General features: G+C 41.5%; 1 protein-coding gene across 6 annotated transcripts in view; it reads left to right on the forward strand.

The window, feature by feature from the left end:
• Positions 1 to 6,247: 6,247 nt before the first annotated feature.
• tyw1 (tRNA-yW synthesizing protein 1 homolog (S. cerevisiae)) overlaps positions 6,248 to 20,232 on the forward strand; it is a 163,618-nt gene continuing 149,633 nt past the window's right edge. For 4 of the 6 annotated variants that reach the window (XM_078548587.1, XM_078548590.1, XM_078548589.1 and 1 more), the window contains exons 1-6: positions 6,257 to 6,481; positions 7,680 to 7,819; positions 8,350 to 8,484; positions 13,169 to 13,270; positions 14,692 to 14,886; positions 16,074 to 16,364. In XM_078548587.1, the coding sequence (XP_078404713.1) occupies positions 6,409 to 6,481; positions 7,680 to 7,819; positions 8,350 to 8,484; positions 13,169 to 13,270; positions 14,692 to 14,886; positions 16,074 to 16,364 (936 nt within the window). In that variant the 5' untranslated portion in view covers positions 6,257 to 6,408. Of the gene's footprint in view, positions 6,482 to 7,679; positions 7,820 to 8,349; positions 8,485 to 13,168; positions 13,271 to 14,691; positions 14,887 to 16,073; positions 16,365 to 20,232 lie in introns of all 6 variants that reach the window. The other 2 variants (XM_078548588.1, XM_078548591.1) reach the window with 2 other exon arrangements.

Consider the following 20,232-nt stretch of genomic DNA (forward strand, 5'->3'; position numbering starts at 1 on the left):
AAAACCCATACTCACAGCATGTGTCACGGGAGCGGTTGCCAGGTCCTTGCCTCCTCCTCCTCCTTCCATAGACTGTGTGGAGCTCACCCAGAAGACATGCCAACCCTGTGTTAAGCATGTCGGCATCTTTATTATTCAATGGTGCTGTTCAGAGTGTTTGCCATCAATCAGCCCACATTTGTCCTTTAGCTAGACAACCTTGTACAACTAACTCTGTCCGATGACAGTGACTGTGAGGTGCAACACAGGCCTTGCACCGGTTGTTCTTGTAACACAGCCAAGCTGAAGTGAGTAGGAAGTTCACTTTATTCCACTTGAATGTGCTAACTTATGTGACCTTTTGCATCTTTCCTTTGAGCGGGGTGGACACCTCATCATAGATGGAAAGTGGTGTCAAACTTTTACTGCACCGTGCTAGGCATCTCTGAAAGACCACTAAAGTCTCCTGAATAAAATGACTCTTTAAACCTGGACTGTACTGAGGTATGCACTCTAGTTGGTTTCTCATACAGGGTCAGCTAGTTGAATCTGTTTGAGTTCCACTTTATATGCATTACTTTGTTCCCCTCAACAACTGGATACTGAATGATGTTCAGTGAATGCTTTGTAACTCTGCACATTGTTCATTTTAAGATCTAACCTGTCACAGGAATCTTTGGCATCATCGTTCTATGACATGTTCGGCTGCACCAGCAGAATCTCATGGCCCAATTAGCTGGCTCAGTAAGTCCCTCAATGGACAGATGATGTGGGGTAACTGACTTATCAGCCATGTGTCAGTTTCCCAATGCTGCAAGAGCGCAAAGTGATTGGCATTCTCAACCAATTCATATATAATTGTTTTGTATTTGTGGTTCTATGGCCCCATGCTGAAATGGTCATGAACAATCCCTAGAAGTTGATTTGCCAACATGAATTAACTTATTTGTTCTGTGGACACTGTTTTCTCTCCCTCCTACCATAGCTTTCATAGCACTTACCTTTCTAGGTAATTCTTTGTCTGTACAATTAGGCTCTTAGTGTCCCATCCTACACCTGTCCTATAAGGCTCTTGTGTCAGATCAGATCAGCTAATGTAGGTCAACTCCTATGGCATGTTTTACAGTAATGCAGCCCATTCAGAGTTGTGGTTTTGTGTGTAACAACAACAATTACTTGCATCCATATGACACCTTCAGGACAGAAAACCATCCCATGGGACTTCTCAGGGGAGTACTCAGACAAAAGCTGATGCCAACCTACGTTAGGAGATTTTAGAAGGAGTGATGAAAAATTTGATGAGTTAAGTTTTATAGAAAGTTTTAAAGGAGAAGGAGTGGTATGGGTTTAGGGAGTGACTCCTGGAATTTGTGACCTAGAGAGCTAAAGACATGGCCACCAATTGTGGGGTGACAAAGAATGGGATGCACAAGAGATAAAAGGCAGAGGAACACAAGGGTTTAGGGTAAGAGTTGTAGGACTGGCAGAGGTAGTGTTATGATATGGCAGGTCATATCTGCCAGGCTGACCAAATCCCAAAGGGAAACTTGACCATGCTATCACAATGATTTTGCAATTTCTATCTATTACGAGGTTTGTGCACTGAAGTCAGAAGTAACGAGTCCACTACCACCTTTAGAGATTTTAAAGATTAAATTAATACATTTATTAACATAAGAAAATAAACATTAAACACACAAGACTACAGTTACACAGTTGCATTTAGTTTAATAATAGTTCTCACCGGATTTCTACTTAGCTACTCCCAACTACACACCCCTTTCAGGCAACAGTCCAATTAGATTCTTAATATATAAAACATACAGCAATATTACTACAAGCACCCACTGTTGCTGGAAAGGAGGTATTTCACAGCTTCTTTCCCCCTCTCACTCGACAATGGAATTCCAAAGGCTTTTAACAAAACCTCGGTTACTGGAACAGCAAACTTCCCCAGGGTGGCGAGAGGCTTTTTCCCACATATCTATTTCACACAGTGCACCTTTCAAGATCTCATATGGCCACTCCTCCATACAGCTTTCCATCTTTCTTTAAATATATTTCTCCCTTTTGATCTGTACATCCCATTGTTTTAACCTTTCTTTGGAATATAAAATCTTTCATGTTGTCATTATAGCCAGCACTTTCAGGAAAGATAAACTTAATAACTTTGCATTATTTATCTTGCCAGTTGTAAACATTTTATCATGTCTCTTGGAAAATCAAACAACCTCTCAACTTATCTAAAAATGCAAGTTCCATTCACGCTGTATCTGCTGAGACTTCACCCTAGCTTACCAATCTCCATTTCAAATGCCTGTTTTACATCCAAGCCCTTTTGATGATTCTAACCTTGCAGTCTGACTGTCTGCAGTTTAATTAAACTAGACACATACACAAACATACGTACACACAGTCCCCATAAGCCTGCTTCAGTATCTCACAGTAATAACAGGGAAATTTTTAAATTTCCTTTACAGTAGTGAGGTGAGGCTTTGAATTTAGCATGAGGATGAGCATTTTAAATTGGAGGCTTGGAGGATTGGGAGCCAATGTATGTCAACTAAGGCATAATTGATAGGTGAGTGAGAATAGATGTTGAATAGGATATGGCAGCAGAGTTTTGAATGAACTTAAGTTTTTGGAAAGTGGAGGATGGGAGACTGGCCAGATGAGAACTGGTGGTGGTAACAAAGGTATGCATGAGCATTTTATCCACAGATGGGTTGAGGTAGGCTCAGAATGAGGTGGTGTTACAGAGGTATATATAGTAGTCTTTGCGAATGAGAGGGTTTGAGATCAGAAGCCGAGCTCCAAGTCGAGGTTGTGAACAGTTTGGTTCATCCTGAGACAAGGGCCAAGGAAAGGAATGGATTTGGTAGATGGGTACAAAGTTATGGTGAATGCCAAAGGACAATGACTTCAGGCAATCCAGTAATTAGCTGGATGACATTTTGGTTCATGTCAGAGTGGATGTTGGTCAGGCATTCTGACAGCAAAAATAATGGAAGGGTTAAAAGGCTAAAGGCTAAAAGGTGGCGAGGTAGAGCAAGTCATTGTACAGGTGGAAGGTAACTTACCTTTGCTTCATGTTGGCAAGGAGTAACATGTAGATGAGGAAGCCAAGGATAGATCTTTGGACCACTCCACATTAACAGAATGGGAAGCCATTATTTGAGATGCTCTGAGTGTAACAATGGAATCAATAGGATGATTCCACTGTCAATCAATGTAGGTAACAATGGAATCAATAGGATGATTCCACTGAGCTGGACAACAGAGGAGAGGTGTTGATGAAGAATAATTTTATCAAACATGTTAAAGGCTGCGGAGAGTCCGAGGGGGTAACACACCATGGTCACAGTTACAGAGGATCTAATTTGTGACTTTGATTAATTTTGGTGCTAAGGAACAATGGAAAACACATTGGAAAGATTCAAACACAGAGTTGCAGGAAAGATTAGCATGGATTTGAAGGTGACAACATGATCATGCACTTTGAGAGAAAATGGAAGTCAGAATTTTCCAATATTATCCTTGCTAGCCTCTCAAACTCCAACTTATCCATTTTCCCTGTCACTTGCATCCTGACCCTGCACAATTCATCCATCACCCCACCCTCATCTACTGGCTTCATATCATTTATTGTACTAAAATGCTTCTACATGCTTACAAATGACTCCATCACCTTGCTCCTTCAACTCTATGGTAGCTCTTTACCCCTTCCAGTAGCTTAGCACCTTGACTCTGATTATCTATGCACCACATCTAGGTGCTTGGTACAACTTTCTGGTACTCTTGCCATTTCCCTCCCAGCCTTTAAGGACCTCCTCAAAACCAATTATTTAGATTGTGCTTTCAAGTAGCTGTTCTCAACTGTAGTAGGACTGTTTGATTTTTGTTTAGGACTGTTTGATGTTGTATTTTTTCTAATTGTTAAATGAGCTGGGATGAAGTTGAGGAGTTTGATGTGTTTTAGCTGATCAAGTTGTTAGAGTTGGGTTGTGGATGAGGATTTTGAAATCTTCTTTAGAAGGCTTCCTAGAGTTGGGCTGAAGTTGAGTTTGATGTGTTCGAGCTGATGAAGTGGAGTTGGGTGGAAGTTGAGGAGTTTGATGTGTTCGAGCTGATGAAGTGGAGTTGGGTGGAAGTTGAGGAGTTTGATGTGTTCTAGCTGATGAAGTGGAGTTGGGTGGAAGTTGAGGAGTTTGATGTGTTCGAGCTGATGAAGAGGAGTTGGGTGGAAGTTGAGGAGTTTGATGTGTTCTAGCTGATGAAGTGGAGTTGGGTGGAAGTTGAGGAGTTTGATGTGTTCTAGCTGATGAAGTGGAGTTGGGTGGAAGTTGAGGAGTTTGATGTGTTTGAGCTGATGAAGTGGAGTTGGGTGGAAGTTGAGGAGTTTGATGTGTTCGAGCTGATGAAGTGGAGTTGGGTGGAAGTTGAGGAGTTCGATGTGTTCGAGCTGATGAAGTGGAGTTGGGTGGAAGTTGAGGAGTTTGATGAAGTGGAGCTGGGTGGAAGTTGAGGAGTTTGATGTGTTCTAGCTGATGAAGTGGAGTTAGGTGGAAGTTGAGGAGTTTGATGTGTTCGAGCTGATGAAGTGGAGTTGGGTGGAAGTTGAGGAGTTTGATGAAGTGGAGTTGGGTGGAAGTTGAGGAGTTTGATGTGTTCGAGCTGATGAAGTGGAGTTGGGTGGAAGTTGAGGAGTTTGATGTGTTCGAGCTGATGAAGTGGAGTTGGGTGGAAGTTGAGGAGTTTGATGTGTTCTAGCTGATGAAGTGGAGTTGGGTGGAAGTTGAAGAGTTTGATGTGTTCGAGCTGATGAAGTGGAGTTGGGTGGAAGTTGAGGAGTTTGATGAAGTGGAGTTGGGTGGAAGTTGAGGAGTTTGATGTGTTCGAGCTGATGAAGTGGAGTTGGGTGGAAGTTGAGGAGTTTGATGTGTTCGAGCTGATGAAGTGGAGTTGGGTGGAAGTTGAGGAGTTTGATGTGTTCTAGCTGATGAAGTGGAGTTGGGTGGAAGTTGAAGAGTTTGATGTGTTCGAGCTGATGAAGTGGAGTTGGATGGGAGTTGAGGAGTTTGATGTGTTCGAGCTGATGAAGTGGAGTTGGGTGGAAGTTGAGGAGTTTGATGAAGTGGAGTTCGGTGGAAGTTGAGGAGTTTGATGTGTTCTAGCTGATGAAGTGGAGTTAGGTGGAAGTTGAGGAGTTTGATGTGTTCGAGCTGATGAAGTGGAGTTGGGTGGAAGTTGAGGAGTTTGTTGAAGTGGAGTTGGGTGGAAGTTGAGGAGTTTGATGTGTTCGAGCTGATGAAGTGGAGTTGGGTGGAAGTTGAGGAGTTTGATGTGTTCGAGCTGATGAAGTGGAGTTGGGTGGAAGTTGAGGAGTTTGATGTGTTCTAGCTGATGAAGTGGAGTTGGGTGGAAGTTGAAGAGTTTGATGTGTTCGAGCTGATGAAGTGGAGTTGGATGGGAGTTGAGGAGTTTGATGTGTTCGAGCTGATGAAGTGGAGTTGGGTGGGAGTTGAGGAGTTTGATGTGTTCTAGCTGATGAAGCGGAGTTGGGTGGAAGTTGAGGAGTTTGATGTGTTTGAGCTGATGAAGTGGAGTTGGGTGGAAGTTGAGGAGTTTGATGTGTTCGAGCTGATGAAGTGGAGTTGGGTGGGAGTTGAGGAGTTTGATGTGTTCTAGCTGATGAAGCGGAGTTGGGTGGAAGTTGAGGAGTTTGATGTGTTCGAGCTGATGAAGTGGAGTTGGGTGGAAGTTGAGGAGTTTGATGTGTTCGAGCTGATGAAGTGGAGTTGGGTGGAAGTTGAGGAGTTTGATGTGTTCTAGCTGATGAAGTGGAGTTGGATGGAAGTTGAGGAGTTTGATGTGTTCGAGCTGATGAAGTGGAGTTGGGTGGAAGTTGAGGAGTTTGATGTGTTCTAGCTGATGAAGTGGAGTTGGGTGGAAGTTGAGGAGTTTGATGTGTTCTAGCTGATGAAGCGGAGTTGGGTGGAAGTTGAGGAGTTTGATGTGTTCTAGCTGATGAAGTGGAGTTGGGTGGGAGTTGAGGAGTTTGATGAAGTGGAGTTGGGTGGAAGTTGAGGAGTTTGATGTGTTCTAGCTGATGAAGCGGAGTTGGGTGGAAGTTGAGGAGTTTGATGTGTTCTAGCTGATGAAGTGGAGTTGGGTGGAAGTTGAGGAGTTTGATGTGTTCTAGCTGATGAAGTGGAACTGGGTGGAAGTTGAGCTTTTAAATGTAAGTTGTTGTTGGCGGCCTCCCAGCATGCTCGGCGGGGCTAATGGTGGCGCTCTGTCTGTCTGTGTGTGTGTGTGTGTGTGTGTGTGGGGGGGAGGGGAGGGTGCGGATTTAAATCCCGATTCTGCAGCTTTCCTGAAGGATTTTGAGTAATTGCCGAGCGGCGGGTTATTGCCCAGGGGGCGGCCATGCGGGAGTTTGTTAGCCTGGTTTTGCTGTGGTGTCTTTTCCGGCCGGGCTGCGGGGAAGAGCGCGATGATGGTGAGGTCGCAGCTTTTACTGATGGAGTTCCCCTCATGGCCTCTCCGGATTGGGAGCGCCGCGCGTTTACCATTATTTGTAAAATATTCTAACCCCCCCGCCCAACCGCGATGGACCCATTTCAATAATTTCTGCTTTAACCTTCTCCCTCGGTCCGGGATAACTCGCCCCTTAGTCCAGCTCTTTGAAAGTGGCTTTTGAAAAGATTGCAGGAGGGATATCTATTTTAATAAATATTATTCCGTTCCTCTCGGTTCAGCTGCTCAGATTCCCCATTATTCAGTCCAACTTGAATAGTTCTTCTCCCTCTGCATTTCTTGGAAGCCAAGCGTTGATCACTGTTTGTGAAGAAATTCTTCTGAATTAGTCCTGTCCCTCACCAATGTGAAATTATATTCTTTCCCCCCCCCACCAACCTTTACCCTGACGTGATGTTCAGCGTTTACCTTTCCTGTGGCATTTAATATTTTCTCTACCTCAGTGAGATTTTCATTCAGTTGTCCTTCAGTAACGACTTGTATTAATCTAACACTATCCCAAGAATGGATGCCAGGATTAGGAATAGTGACCAAACCCTTGGTCAGAGTTTTAAGAAGGATCTTAAAGGAGGAGAGGCAAATAGGGAAGCTGGGGGTTACAGGGGGGAGTTCCAGAGAGTTTGACCTAGACAGCTGAAGGCGTGGATGGGTGAAATAAAGCCAGATTTCGAGGACTAGAGGGTCTGGATTGAGTTGTATACAAAGAAAAATAATGAATTGGCTTTCATAACACATCAGTAATTCCAAAGTGCTTCACAACCAACAAAATAAAATTTTGAACTGCAGTCACTGTTATATGGAAACCAAGCAGCTATGAACAACAATGAAATAATTACCAGATAGTCTTTGTTTGAGGGATAAATGTTGGAACTTTGGAGAGATCTTTTGGTATTTGTCTAGTGGCATGAGGTTTTTATGCCCATTTGAGAGTTAGTTTAACACTTAATCTGAAAGACAGCAATCTCTCAGTACTCCACTGGAGGAAGTTTCAGGGAAAGGTAGAGGTGAGATTAAGGCAGGATTTAAGAACAAGGCTGAGAATTTTAAATTGGAGCCATGCAGGTCAGCGAGGACACCGGTGATTGATTTCCGTACTGTAGTGCCTTGTGTCAAAGTTTTGAATGAGCTGATGTTTACTGAAGCTTTTGTTTCCTTTCTAGTTCACATTTTTGATACCTGGAACTCCTTGCAGAATTATGCATTGTCGTTGTGGCACGTTAGACACTACATCTATTCGACCATTGTTGTTGCCATAGGAGTTTGGGCAGCTGTTGAGTTCTTAAGTAAAAACCACAACAAGGTAATAAATCTACAGCTCTGCGTCTGCATGATTTGTAATAGAGGCAATAAAGTATTGAAATGTGGGTTCTGTCTGCCACTCTGCTGAAGGTACCAATCTTAGTTATGTGAGCTTCTGAGTGAATGTTTAACATTTCCTCATAGGTGGTGTGGGGATTGCGGTGTGAGAGTCGAGAGAAAATCAGATTGAAGATCATCCCTTGATCACTAATGTATGAGACTTATTCCATGGAAAAATAAAAGGATCAACATGTAAATGGTTTATCGCTACATGATTAAGTCTTTAGAGCATTGTCATTTGTATATCAGTTAAGCTACTTTGAAAATGGATGTCTTGTACAGCTACTTCCCTGTTCTTTCATTTCTTAATTTCAAATTGTTTTGTTTGTCCATAGAATAAATGCCTCTCATTGATATATTCTATTTATATATATATATAAAATATATATATGAATGATGTGCACTGGTTCTTGTTGTGAAAAGGTTTTGTGTTAATGGAAATTGACTGTATACTGAAAATATTTTGAACAGCAGAAAGTTGAGGACAGCATTGTACCAAAAGTAGCCAAAGAAATCATTCAAAATGGGCATTTAACCCAAGAAGAAAAAGAAGTTCATGTTGCTGGGGTGAAGATTTTCTTTGGTTCTCAAACAGGTACTGCTGAGGTAAGAATTTAAAAAATTCTGTTAAGCGAGTTCTTGCATATTTTCTCACTTTAGTGTTTAGCTGTGTTTTGAAGTTTTATAATATATTATTTCAAATGTCGAAAATCATCTCCGAAGCAGGTTCACCAAGCTGCTTTCAGCTGTTCGCGTGTGGTTGGATGTAGTAATGAATTACATAGGCTTCTGTTTCCCATTATAACATTGAAGCAACTGTTAACATTCCAACTATTTACAGTTTATAGCACATATCCTTTAGGAATTGTTGAAATATTCCTCACATTTCTACATTAATGTGATAGCTAGCCTGTTCCAAAGTGGCATGCCTGATGAGGGAGATTGGAATTAGGCCGATCTGCTATGACAGAGCCAGTAATCAGATTCCTGATAAAAGATCATCCACCTGAAGTATTAGCTCTGTTTCTCTTTCAATATTGGCTCTCTGTTTCTCTCTCCATATTGGCTGCTCAATTTCCATACAGTGTTGCCAGACCTGCTGAGCATTTCCAGCCTTTTCTGTTTTTATTTCCGATTTCCAGTATCTGCAGATTTTGCTCAGATATTTAAGTTAGTCAGGTCCATAGCTCTTCAGGGTGTTGTTATTGATTGATCAACCATTCTGGCTCATTGATGTAACCTAGAGGGGTAGACCAGTCTATTGAGTGATGGGTTGCTTCTGCTAATCTCCAGAAACATGGGGATATTGGCTTGTAGGGTAATTTGCAGATTATTAGTGATGTCTTTGTGGCCTACGTATATACGTATAATGAAATCTCAAGGTTGCTTAAATCCATGTTTTGTTGAACTTAGTGTTCTGATTTAGGTTCCTCAGTGCGAGATAAATCCTATGGTAAAAGCAGCCCATTTCAATGCTCCAAAACTCAGACAGGACGAACAAGTAAAACAAGAGATGTAAGTGAAAATAAGACTTGTTGATTGGAGCCCAATCCAATTTGGGTTTGGGTTAGAGGTTGGACTCCCTTCGACTAGACAAAGATTGGGATGCTTACTATAATATGGTTGTAAGCTGTACAGATTTTTGGATGATTATGTTCTAGCAATATATGAACATATGCAGGTAGACACCCTCTTTTGAGTAGTCAAAAGCGTATGATAGCAGCATGGAGAAAAGTGAGGAATTCTGCGTGGTTTGAGGCTTATTGGACTGAAATGGAGCTAGTCACTGCAACCAAGAGGACAGCCCTCATGAACTACAAGCAACTCTCCAGCTAACAAAATCTAGATGCTGTCAGAGCTGCCAGAATTAAGTCTCAGCAGAAACCGTGCAACAGCCATACAATCTGCTGCTGAATCCGGGGATGCTAGAGGTGTGTTTGAAGGAATCAAGAAAGCAAGAAGCCCATCAGCAACCAAATCAATCCCCTTGAAGACAAATAGAGATGATCAACACCAAACCTAGCAAGCAGCTGGAAAGGTGGGTGGAGCGCTATCTTAAACTCTTTGCAACAGAGAACATTGTTGCTGAAGAAGCTCGCAGCACCATTCCAGACTTTCTTGTCAGGGAGGATCTGGACAGCAAGCCCACCATAATAGAGCTCAATGAAACCATTGACCATCTTGCCAGTGGAAAAACCCCAGGAAATGTTAGCATTCCACCTGAAATCATGAAAAGTGGAAAAGCAACACCCATGAACTTTGTGACCGCTGGAAGGAAGGATTTGTGCCTCAAGACATGTGTGATATAAAAATAATCATCATCTACTAAAACAAAGGAGATCACAGTGACTGTAACTATTACTGAGGCATTTTCTTGTCTAGTATTGTGAGGAAGGTCTTTGCTCGCTTTGCTCGGTCCAGACATCAGATCTTGGCATCATGACCTTGAGCCTCAGTGTGGCTTCAGAGCTGGCAGATCGACAATTGATATGATTTTCTCACTTTGACAGTTACAGGAGAAGTGCCACAAAGAGCCTAGACCACTCTACATTGCCGCTATAGACCTCACCAAGGCCTTTGACCTTGTTAGCAGAGATGGACACTTTATACTGCTGCATGAAATAGGCTGCCTGCCTGGACCACTTGGCATCATTTTTTCTTTCTACAAGACCATGCAGAGTTTCATCAGTTACAATGGAGCATCATTGGAGCATCATTCATGATCAGCAGCAGGATAAAGTAGAGCTGCACCCAACAGGTCGCCCACATCTGCGATACAAGGATGTCTACAAGCGAGACTTCAAGTTGAACGGGATCAGAGTCGATGCATAGGAAGTCCTCACTGCTGACCAGAGTGCCTGGAGACAAGCAGTCAGGAAGGGAGCGACAAAAGCAGACGGATAAAGAAGACCAGATTTTGGAAAAAAGAGCCTGCCAGAAGGAAAGAACACCGGTTGACTTTGGGCCAATGCTATTCATCTGTGCCAGCTGTGGAAGGCAATGTCACTCACGAATCAACCTCTATACCCACAACAGACAATGTTCAATACAGAAGTAACATACATCCCAGGTGCAGTCCACCATCTCCCAAGACAGATGGATGCCTAACTAGAAACTAACTAACGACATGAATATAGGAATTGTTAGATAAAAAAAATTAAGATCTTGCAAATTTATAAAAATAGAAAATGCTGGAAATACTCAGCAGATCTGGAAGCATCTGTGGAGAGAAAAACATTTAATGTTTTGGGTCAATGACTTTTCATCAGAACTGGGAAAAAATAGAAATGTAATAGGTTTCAAGTGAAAGGGAGAGCAGGAAAAAGAACCTAAGGGAAGGCCTGTGATTGGAAGATATGAGAGATTAAATGACAAAAAAGTTGGTGGTACAAGACCAAAATGAGTGGTAATGAGACGAGTTAAGAAACAAAAGCTTTGTCTAGAGGAGGTGTGAATGGCAGAATGATGAGCAGCTGCCATTTGAAAACTAAAAAAAGAGTAGAACAAGAGTAAGACAGTAACCTGCAAAGAAAAGGGAAACAAAATGTGGGCAGAGATTAAGTTTTAAAATTATTGAACTCAGAGTCTGGCAAGCTGTGAAGAGCCTAATCAAAAGATATGGTGCTGTTCCTCGAGCCTCATTAGAGCACTGCAGGAGGCTGAGAATAGAGAGGTCAACGTGAGAGCAAGTTGGGGAATTAAAATGATGGGATTGGAAGCTTGGGGTCTTGCTTGTGGACTGAATGGAGATGTTCTTCAAAACAGTCACCCAATCTGTATTTCGTTCTCCCTTTTAGCAGTAAATACAGTATACTAAATTTAAAGAAGTATACATATACTGTTGTTTCAACTGGAAGGCGTGCTTGGGGCCTTGGGCGGTGAGGAGAAAGGAGGTGAAAGGGAAGGTGTTGCCTCTTCTGCGTTATATGAGAAAGTGCCAAGTGAAGGGAAAGGGAGGGGCTTTTGGTGCTGAGTGAGGAGTGGACCAGGTGTCATGGAGGGAGTGGTCCCTTCAGAATGCTGGGATTGGAGGGGAAAATGTGTCTGTGATGGCATCACATTGAAGGTAGCAGGAATGGTGGAGGATGATTCTTTGAATACAGAGGTTGCGGGGGTGGAAGGTCAGAAGGGGAACCCCATTGTGGTTCTTGGAGGGAAGGGAAGGGGTGAGCAGAAGTGTGGGAAATGGGACAAACCGGATCAAGAACCCTATCAACCATGGTGATGGGGAGTTCTTGGTTGAGGAAAAAGGAAGAAAAGAGTAATGCTGGTGTGGAAGGTTGCATCATTCGGACAGATGCAAAAGAGACAGAGAAATTGGGAAAATGGAATGGAGCCCTTACAGGAACCAGGGTGTAAGGAAGCATAGTTGAGATAGCGGCGGAAGCCAGTGGGCTTATAGCAAATATTTGTTATGATCTCTAGTTTGCCTTCTACCACCTTTGGTTGTTGCATGAAACAATAATGGAGTTGTTGATTAAACATAACACTCAATCCCTTTCAATTACTGTACAAGAGATCCAGACATGAAGGGATGTAAACCTCAGTGGCTGAAAGCTTTGGGAGCCATAAGTTCAAAGTTAGCTCTCCCTCCTAAGTATTGCTACGCTTGAGGAGGGGATTTCTAAGTTTCATCTGTTGCAAACTTGCAGCTATAACTTGTTGCCTTACTCTACCTGACCTTTGTAACCTTCAAGAAAATATCCCAGCTCACATCCTTTCTCTTGGATATGGATTATTGTACAACCCTTGCTTTTCCTCCACCGCCTGTGGCAAAGCATTCAACATTCATACCTTGCTGTCTGATTCTCTTTCTAAACCCTTTTGCCTTAGTTGCCCCATCTTCAAAAACCTTCTCAAAACTTTGTCTCTTTAATCATGTCCCCTCTTCTGATTGCAGCTCATTCCACCCAGCTACGGAGCACCTTGGGATATTTCTGTTTGCTAAATGCATTGTATAATTAATTTTGTTGTATGGTGTATTCCTCAAGGGGAGAATGTCCACCTCATGTTTGACAAACAGAAATTCCACATGTGAATTTCTCAGTTATTTGGTTTGGCTACTCTTAGACATATTCGAGTTTTCATTTAGTCAGACACATTGGAAAGAGTGGGGGCTGGATATTAGAAGACACTGCTCACTCACAATGCTGTGATTTGAATTTGAGCTGAGCTTGCTATGAACACAATGTGGAGTGCTGATACTAGTGCCAAACAGAACTTTTGCAGAGCACATCTTTCACATTTTGAATTCCTAAGGGATTTTTTCAAAAAAATTATTGTATTCCAGAGGTTTGCCACAACCCTTGCAGATGCTGTACAAAAACTTGGATTACCTGTGGAAGTTGTTGATCTGAAGGAGTATGATCCAGATGAAAACCTGGTAGATGAGGTTAGTGATTTTATGTTCGTCAATTTCTATATTGTTGATAAAAACTTTGGTAATACATGAAATTAGGTAACTAACATCTTACTCATGGCATTGCATGGGGTAAATTGGATGATTTGCTATTTTATGCGCAGCAGTGTTTGCTTATCAAGGTGGTGGGTTTCTAAGTGTATCAGATTCCCAATGTTAGCAGCAGCTCCAGTATCAGAAGAGCATTGCTATTTCATCAGTGTGACATTTTTTTCATTTCCTACACCTGCAATCCTGTGCCCATCTGAGTGACGTGCGTAATTAATTCTAAATGAGGATAGATTGTTTCGCTGTAGGAATTTTATTGAAACTGTCCTCACTTATTTCATATTTGAAGACTTTCATCCCATCAGTCTGGGCAGGATTTGAATCCTGTTCCCAAAGATGGACTGTATCAGTCCCATTTCCCAAACAGAAATGTTGCACTATGAAATATAAATGTATCTATGCCCTTAGAGCTGCAACCTAATTGTGGAGTAAACAGAAATTCACTTAGTTCAGAGTCCAATTGTTGCTTTGTTAGAAAAGTTTGCAGGTTGGAGTGGCCTCATCACTTTCAGGCTGGAAATTTAAAGAACAGGCCTGAAACAACACAGCGTACCTTAAGGCAACAGGGAGCGAGAACTTGCTTAAGGGAGTAGTCATAGATGCTGAGCCTGAGGGAAAAACCAAAAATACAATGTATCCCTTGGCGACTGTTCTTTTATCCTGAGTTTTGTTTTTAGATTTGTTTATGATTTCAATCTTGTACACATTGTTAAAAATGTTGTTAATTTTTCCTGGGGTTATTGCGAGATGGCATGTTGCTTTTATCTTTCCTAATGAATGATTGAAAATAATTATTTAGCGCATTAACTGTTTATTGTGCTCATCATCAGCTTTAGCCCTGTTTGTAGTCTCTTCTGACTTTTTACTGTTATGGAACTGAAAAAATGCATACCTACTTTCTGACCATCATCCCTTCTGTGCTGTTGCATTGAGGACTTTATAACATTTAAACATTTACAGCTATTACTATTCACTAACATCAAATCTGAATTCTGACTGTGTTGAACAAACTTTTAAACCTTGTATCAAACAAAAATAAATTGATTACTGTATTTTAATACATTCTTGGTTATGTTCCAAAGCAGCAAATTGTAATCTTCAATCTATGACTAAAATTTATATGGCTAAAATTTTTAAAAATTCTACTTTTCTGAGATGTGTTTTGAAAGAAAAGTCTGATCTTGCCTAGTATCCTCCTCTACTGACCCAAATTCTGAGTGATTTAAAAAAGTTAATTCATGGATGATAGATTGGGGAGAATGATAGATGGGCTGAGATAAGACCACAGAAATTTATTTTATGATTTAATCTGCTTATTGAAAAAATATGCTTTATTATTTGTGCAGGTATACAGTAAAACTATCTGTGTATTCATGGTTTCCACATACACTGATGGACAACCAAATGAAAGTGCAGCCTGGTTTTGTAAGTGGTTGGAAGATGCAACACATGACTTCAGATATGGCAAAACCTACCTCAAAGGTTTGAGATATGCAGTATTCGGCTTGGGCAACTCTGTTTATGTAAATCATTACAACACCGTAAGTATATTGTCCTTGCTTCTGTAACTGCTCACGGTTCTGCTATGTGGCTGCAATCTTTAAAAATGCGTACAAAACTGTAGTGTGATAAGAATCAACTGCCTTCTGAGATTTTATTGCAACTTGACCAATGCCAATGACTATTAGAAGGGTGGGAGGAGGTTCGTGTAAAGCATAATTGTCAGCATTGACCAGTTGAGCAGCATAGTCTGTTTCTCTGGTGTGGATGCTAAATTACTCTGTGTTGTACAAATCTAAAATTCTGATCTAGGTTGCAAACTTTTGTTAGTCTGTGTGATTTTTCTTTTTAATTTTATTTTAACATTGTTAAAACAGATTAGTGCAGGTATACATTGCTACCACCTCAAAGGGGTTGGGTAAAAAGGTGCCAGTAATGCAGTAGTAAGATTGCAGCCATCCTAATGAATGCCTGTTACTACATTTCTGCTTTTAGTTATTTATTTCCCTTGGTTATATTCAGTTATATTACATTTAAATGTATTTTAATCTGTTATATGCAAGTTATTTGGGAATGGGAGTTGGAATCTCACCATGGAAATATGCAAATTTGAACTTTTTTTTTTCATAAAAACTGGTAATATAAAGCTGAGACCAGTAAAATTAACCATGAAGCTGTCAGATTGCTGTAAAAACCCAACTGGTTCACTCATGTCTTTTCGGGAAGACAGCCTGTTATCCTTACCCAATCTGGCTTCTATGTGATCCAGTCCCACATGTGGTTGACACTTAACCATCTTCTTAAGTGTCCTAGCAAGTCACTCAGTTGTATCAAACTGCACAAAGTGGTTCAAGAAGAAGGACAACTAGGATGGGCAATAAATACCAGTCTTGCCAGTAGTAGCCATACCCCGAAAATGAGAAAAAAAACACAATCGGTATATTTACATTTGCACTTAAGTTACATTGATCACTGTATGACACGTGTTTCAGGGGCTGGGATGAAACATTCTTTTAGTGTCGCAAATACTGTTTTCCTAACCTAAAAATTCTTTCTTTTTCTCAATTACCCATGTAGCTAAACATTGCTTTTTATTTTTATTGCAAAGATTGAAATACTCTTTCTATTGATGCTCTTTTGTATACTGCATTTCATGTTCACAAGTTTACTGTGAGTAATGAAATAAACTGTTATAGCTTTAACTGTACAGCGCTTGTCCTTTTGTCAGGTCGGTAAAAATATTGATATGTGGCTGTGGATGTTGAGTGCCAGTCGTATTATGACCCGTGGAGAAGGTGATTGCAATGTGGTAAAGAGCAAACATGGCAGCATCGAGGCTGACTTTAGTGAATGGCAAACCATGTTCTTGAGCAGAGTACAAGCACTCTACAAAGAGGAAAAAAAAGAGTGTAATGGCAACTGCAAAAAGGGGAAATGCAAGTCCAAAGAGGAGAAACATAAAGAGGAATCCAGTCAGAATGAAGTGCCAGAAGAGATAAAAGATCACAGTAGTGAAGAGGTAAATTAGACCACATTAAAGGTACTCTACTGAACGTACAGAATTGTAATAAATGCTTATCTCATGACTCAGTCCTCCATGGCTTTCCCATTTTCTGTTCACTGCTAAATGCCTAAATTGGATTTTGGTAACATGAGCTCTAAAACCTGCTCATTTTAATATAGCTTGTAGATGTTTAAGACCTCTTCCCCCCACCAACCCCACCCCACTCTCGCTACAAATGTGGGACCTCCATCAAACTGTCGGTTTCTGTAATCAGTGTGCTGTATAGAAGACTAGCGAAATCAAAATGCAGTCACTTGTGCAGTGTGTTTTATATTACAGCGAGAGTTCACTATCCTCCTGAATTTTCTCTGTAATGTATGTACTCTGGGAATGGGGAATACATATTTCTAGCATTTTTTTAATGAAAATTATTTCCTGCAACTTTGTTCAACCTATCACCATTCCCAACTTGTTAGTTAAGTACTCATATTGAGTACTTTTATTAAAATAATTTTGGGGGTGGGAGGTAGAGGGAGACTCTAGATTGGACCTCAAATTCAGTACTGTCCAATTGCCTGAATTGTTTATCCATTCTCCTTTTTTGTTCACCAAGTTTGGTTCCTTCCTGCCAATAGCTCTCAATGGAAACACTTCCTCTAAAATTAGCTTTTTCTTCTATAAGTGCTTAGACTGTACCTGGAGCAATTGAGTGCCTGATGGCATCAATAAGCATTGACGCTGTCAAGTAAGACTCTGACAATAGTGGAGCAGGAGAAACTGTTGTTGACTGCTGAAGTACACCGTCTGGAGTACTGTGCACAGTTCTGGTCTCCTTATTTGAAAAATATAATTGCGTTAGAAGCAGTTCAGAGAAGGTTCACTCGATTCATTCCTGGGATAAAGAAAGGGTGAACAGATTGGGTCTATACCCATTGGAGTTTAGAAGAATGCGAGGTGATCTTACTGAAACGTATAAGATCCTGAGGGGACTTGTTAGGGTGGATACTGGGAGGATGTTTCCTCTTGTGGGGGAGACTAGAAGTAGGGGGACACATTAAAGGATAAGAGGTCTCCCGTTTAAGATGAAGATGAGGAGAAATCTCTCTCAGTATGGAATTCTCTTTCTCAGAAAGCAGTGGAGGCTGGGTCATTGAATTTATTCAAGGCAGAGTTAGATAGATTTTTGATAGACGAGAGAGTCAATGATTATGTGGGGACAGACAGGAAAATGGAGTTGAGACCACAACCAGATCAGCCATGATCTTATTGAATGGCAGAGCTGCTTAGGCCGAATGGCCTACTCCTGCTCCTAAGTCCTATGTTCTTTCCCACACCTGTGACCCTGAGATACTGACCTTATTCATTGCTGAAGGTAAGGACCGTCCCTAGATCCCAACTTTCTGTCCAATGGACAATAAGAATGACCGAGAACATCTGCATGCTACCCACAGTGAGGCAGTGCCGAACTACTGTTAGCCTTGTAGCCCTGGACATCAAGAGCTCAACAGTCCCAGTCTCTAGACTTGAACTATTGACCTGGCCCAGGACAGTGCCCATGTTTTGACCACCGAACAAATGTTTAAAGAACAGAGAGTAGGAATAAATGAGTTGAGGTTAGCAGGCTGTTACGAGTGAGAGGCTGCAATGATCTGTGCTGGGGCCTTGGTTATTTACAATCTATATCACTAACTTAGATGAAGGGACCGAGTGTGATGTATTCAGATGATTCTGTTACAACTCAGACCATGAATATTACCCATCAGTCCAATAATCACTTCTTAGCCTATTAAACAAATCCAGCTTTTCCAATGTTTTCCAGCAAACTCTGGCTTCCTGGCTGTGAGAAATATCTTAGTCCCATTTGCTGGGCAGATTTTGTACTTTTTCCTTTGGCCATCATTTAGACCACAAGACTTTATCTGATATCAGTTTAATAGGTGGTATTGTTTGTACACATAATTGCACGTCTATTTCTTTTGTCCATTTATGCGAATGTATGTTGGTGTATATTTGTCTGCAAAATCTGCCCCACACCAACATCTCCCATTTAAAATTTTCATCCTAGTGCTCAAATCCATTCATAGCCTCACCCATCTTTAACTTTGTCACTTCCTTCAGCCTGCCACACCACCTCCCACCACCCCTCACCCTACCACCCCAAACCTTCCATTCCTCTGTTTCTGGCCTCTTGCATTATTCCTATCTCTTTGTCCCATATTTGAGGCTGTGCTGTCAGCCACCCAGACTGCAAGTTCTAGAATTTCCTCCTTGTACTCTGCTGCTTCTCTGTGTGGAGCCAAAACAAATGCTTGTGGTATTGACCAGTGTGATAGGGAAGAAATGCAACAAGCCACAAAGGGTGTGATGCAGCAACAATTGCCCTTATGATGTATCAAATTGTACCTCATTGGGAGTGAAAGGTGATTTAAAGTTGAGCATTTCTGAAACCTCATTTCCCCACATTGCTCAGGCCTAATAAAATTCAGCTAATTACATAGCCAACGTTTTTAAAATAGTCTCACTCTTTTGCATTGCTGAAAAAAGACATTTTGTTAAAGCTTTTTGTTTTGCACTCATCAGGACAATTGCAAGAATACCAATGTCAGGGGAAACAACAGAAGAGAGTGCTGACTGATTGGCAAGTGGGCTCTGGTAGAGGCGTTGCCATGGAGAATGCACCAGATCGATGATATGTTTGCTATATTTAAAACCAAAGCAGCATGTAATAATTTCCTTACATGTCTAAATGGGCTCAGTCCGGTGCCCAAATTCACCTTTGAAATGGAGCATTCAAATTAACTCCCTTTCCTGGATATACTAGTTGAGAAATCTGCCAGGGGGTTCTCTACCACGGTCTATTGCAAGCCTACCTTCACTGGTCAGTACACGCTTTTGGGATTCTTACAGTTCCACGTGCTATGATTGGCCTTATTGGCAACCTTGTAAATAGGGCCCGAGCCATTTGCTCACCATGCAAGCTTGATGCTGAAATAGGGCACATCAAAGACATCCTGCGGGATAATAGCCACCCTGATTACTTCACACTGTATATCATGTAAACTCATGAACTGGCCTAAGGCTGTCACTTTCGGCCCTGAAAAGTGCCCATTCTACCTCAGATTACCCTGGAAGGGCAAGGTATCTCAAAAAATTCGAGCAACAGGTGAAGCTAGCTGTTTCACGCTGCTACTATGCGGTAGCAACAAGAGTGGTATTCGCCACTAACAGAATGCTGCTGTCAAGCCAAAAGGACTTTCTACCTATCTCACAAATGAGTAATGTGGTATATCAATTTCAGTACCAGTGTGATGCTAGGTATGTAGGCTGTACGTGCCAAAGACTGGCGGATCATATCAAGCATGCCCCTTCCGCTGTTTGCAACGGGCAAGATACAGACTGTATGCAACCAGTTCGTGCTTGCAAAACTCAAAACACAGTGTCCAACATTATATTTGATTCCGTGATTGGAGAACATTTGCTAAATAATCCTCAGTGTGCTAAAAATTATGCTGACAACCAATTTAAGGTTGTCAGTTGGGCTCGCAGTGCGACACGTTTGCGTGTACTGGAAGCTACATATATTAATGCACGGGGCCCTGTTCTTTGCAGGCAGAAAGAACATGTAAGCACATTGCACCTGTTTCAGCTAAACAAAATAAGTGATAGTCATCCACTGCTTCACTCCTCAGGGCAATGCCTTGACCAGTCAGAGTCAAGCTGCCTGGTTTAAATATTCAAACAATGCTTGGCAGTTAATTGTTAGCCACCATTAACTGGTGCATTCTCCATGGCAACCCCTCTACCAATCAGAGCCCACTTGCCAACCAATCAGTACTCTCTTCTCATATAGTATAATGTTGCTGTTTCACCTGATATTGGTATT

The sequence above is a fragment of the Cetorhinus maximus genome, chromosome 9 (assembly GCF_964194155.1).
Source record: "Cetorhinus maximus chromosome 9, sCetMax3.hap1.1, whole genome shotgun sequence".
Lineage (NCBI taxonomy): Eukaryota > Metazoa > Chordata > Chondrichthyes > Lamniformes > Cetorhinidae > Cetorhinus > Cetorhinus maximus.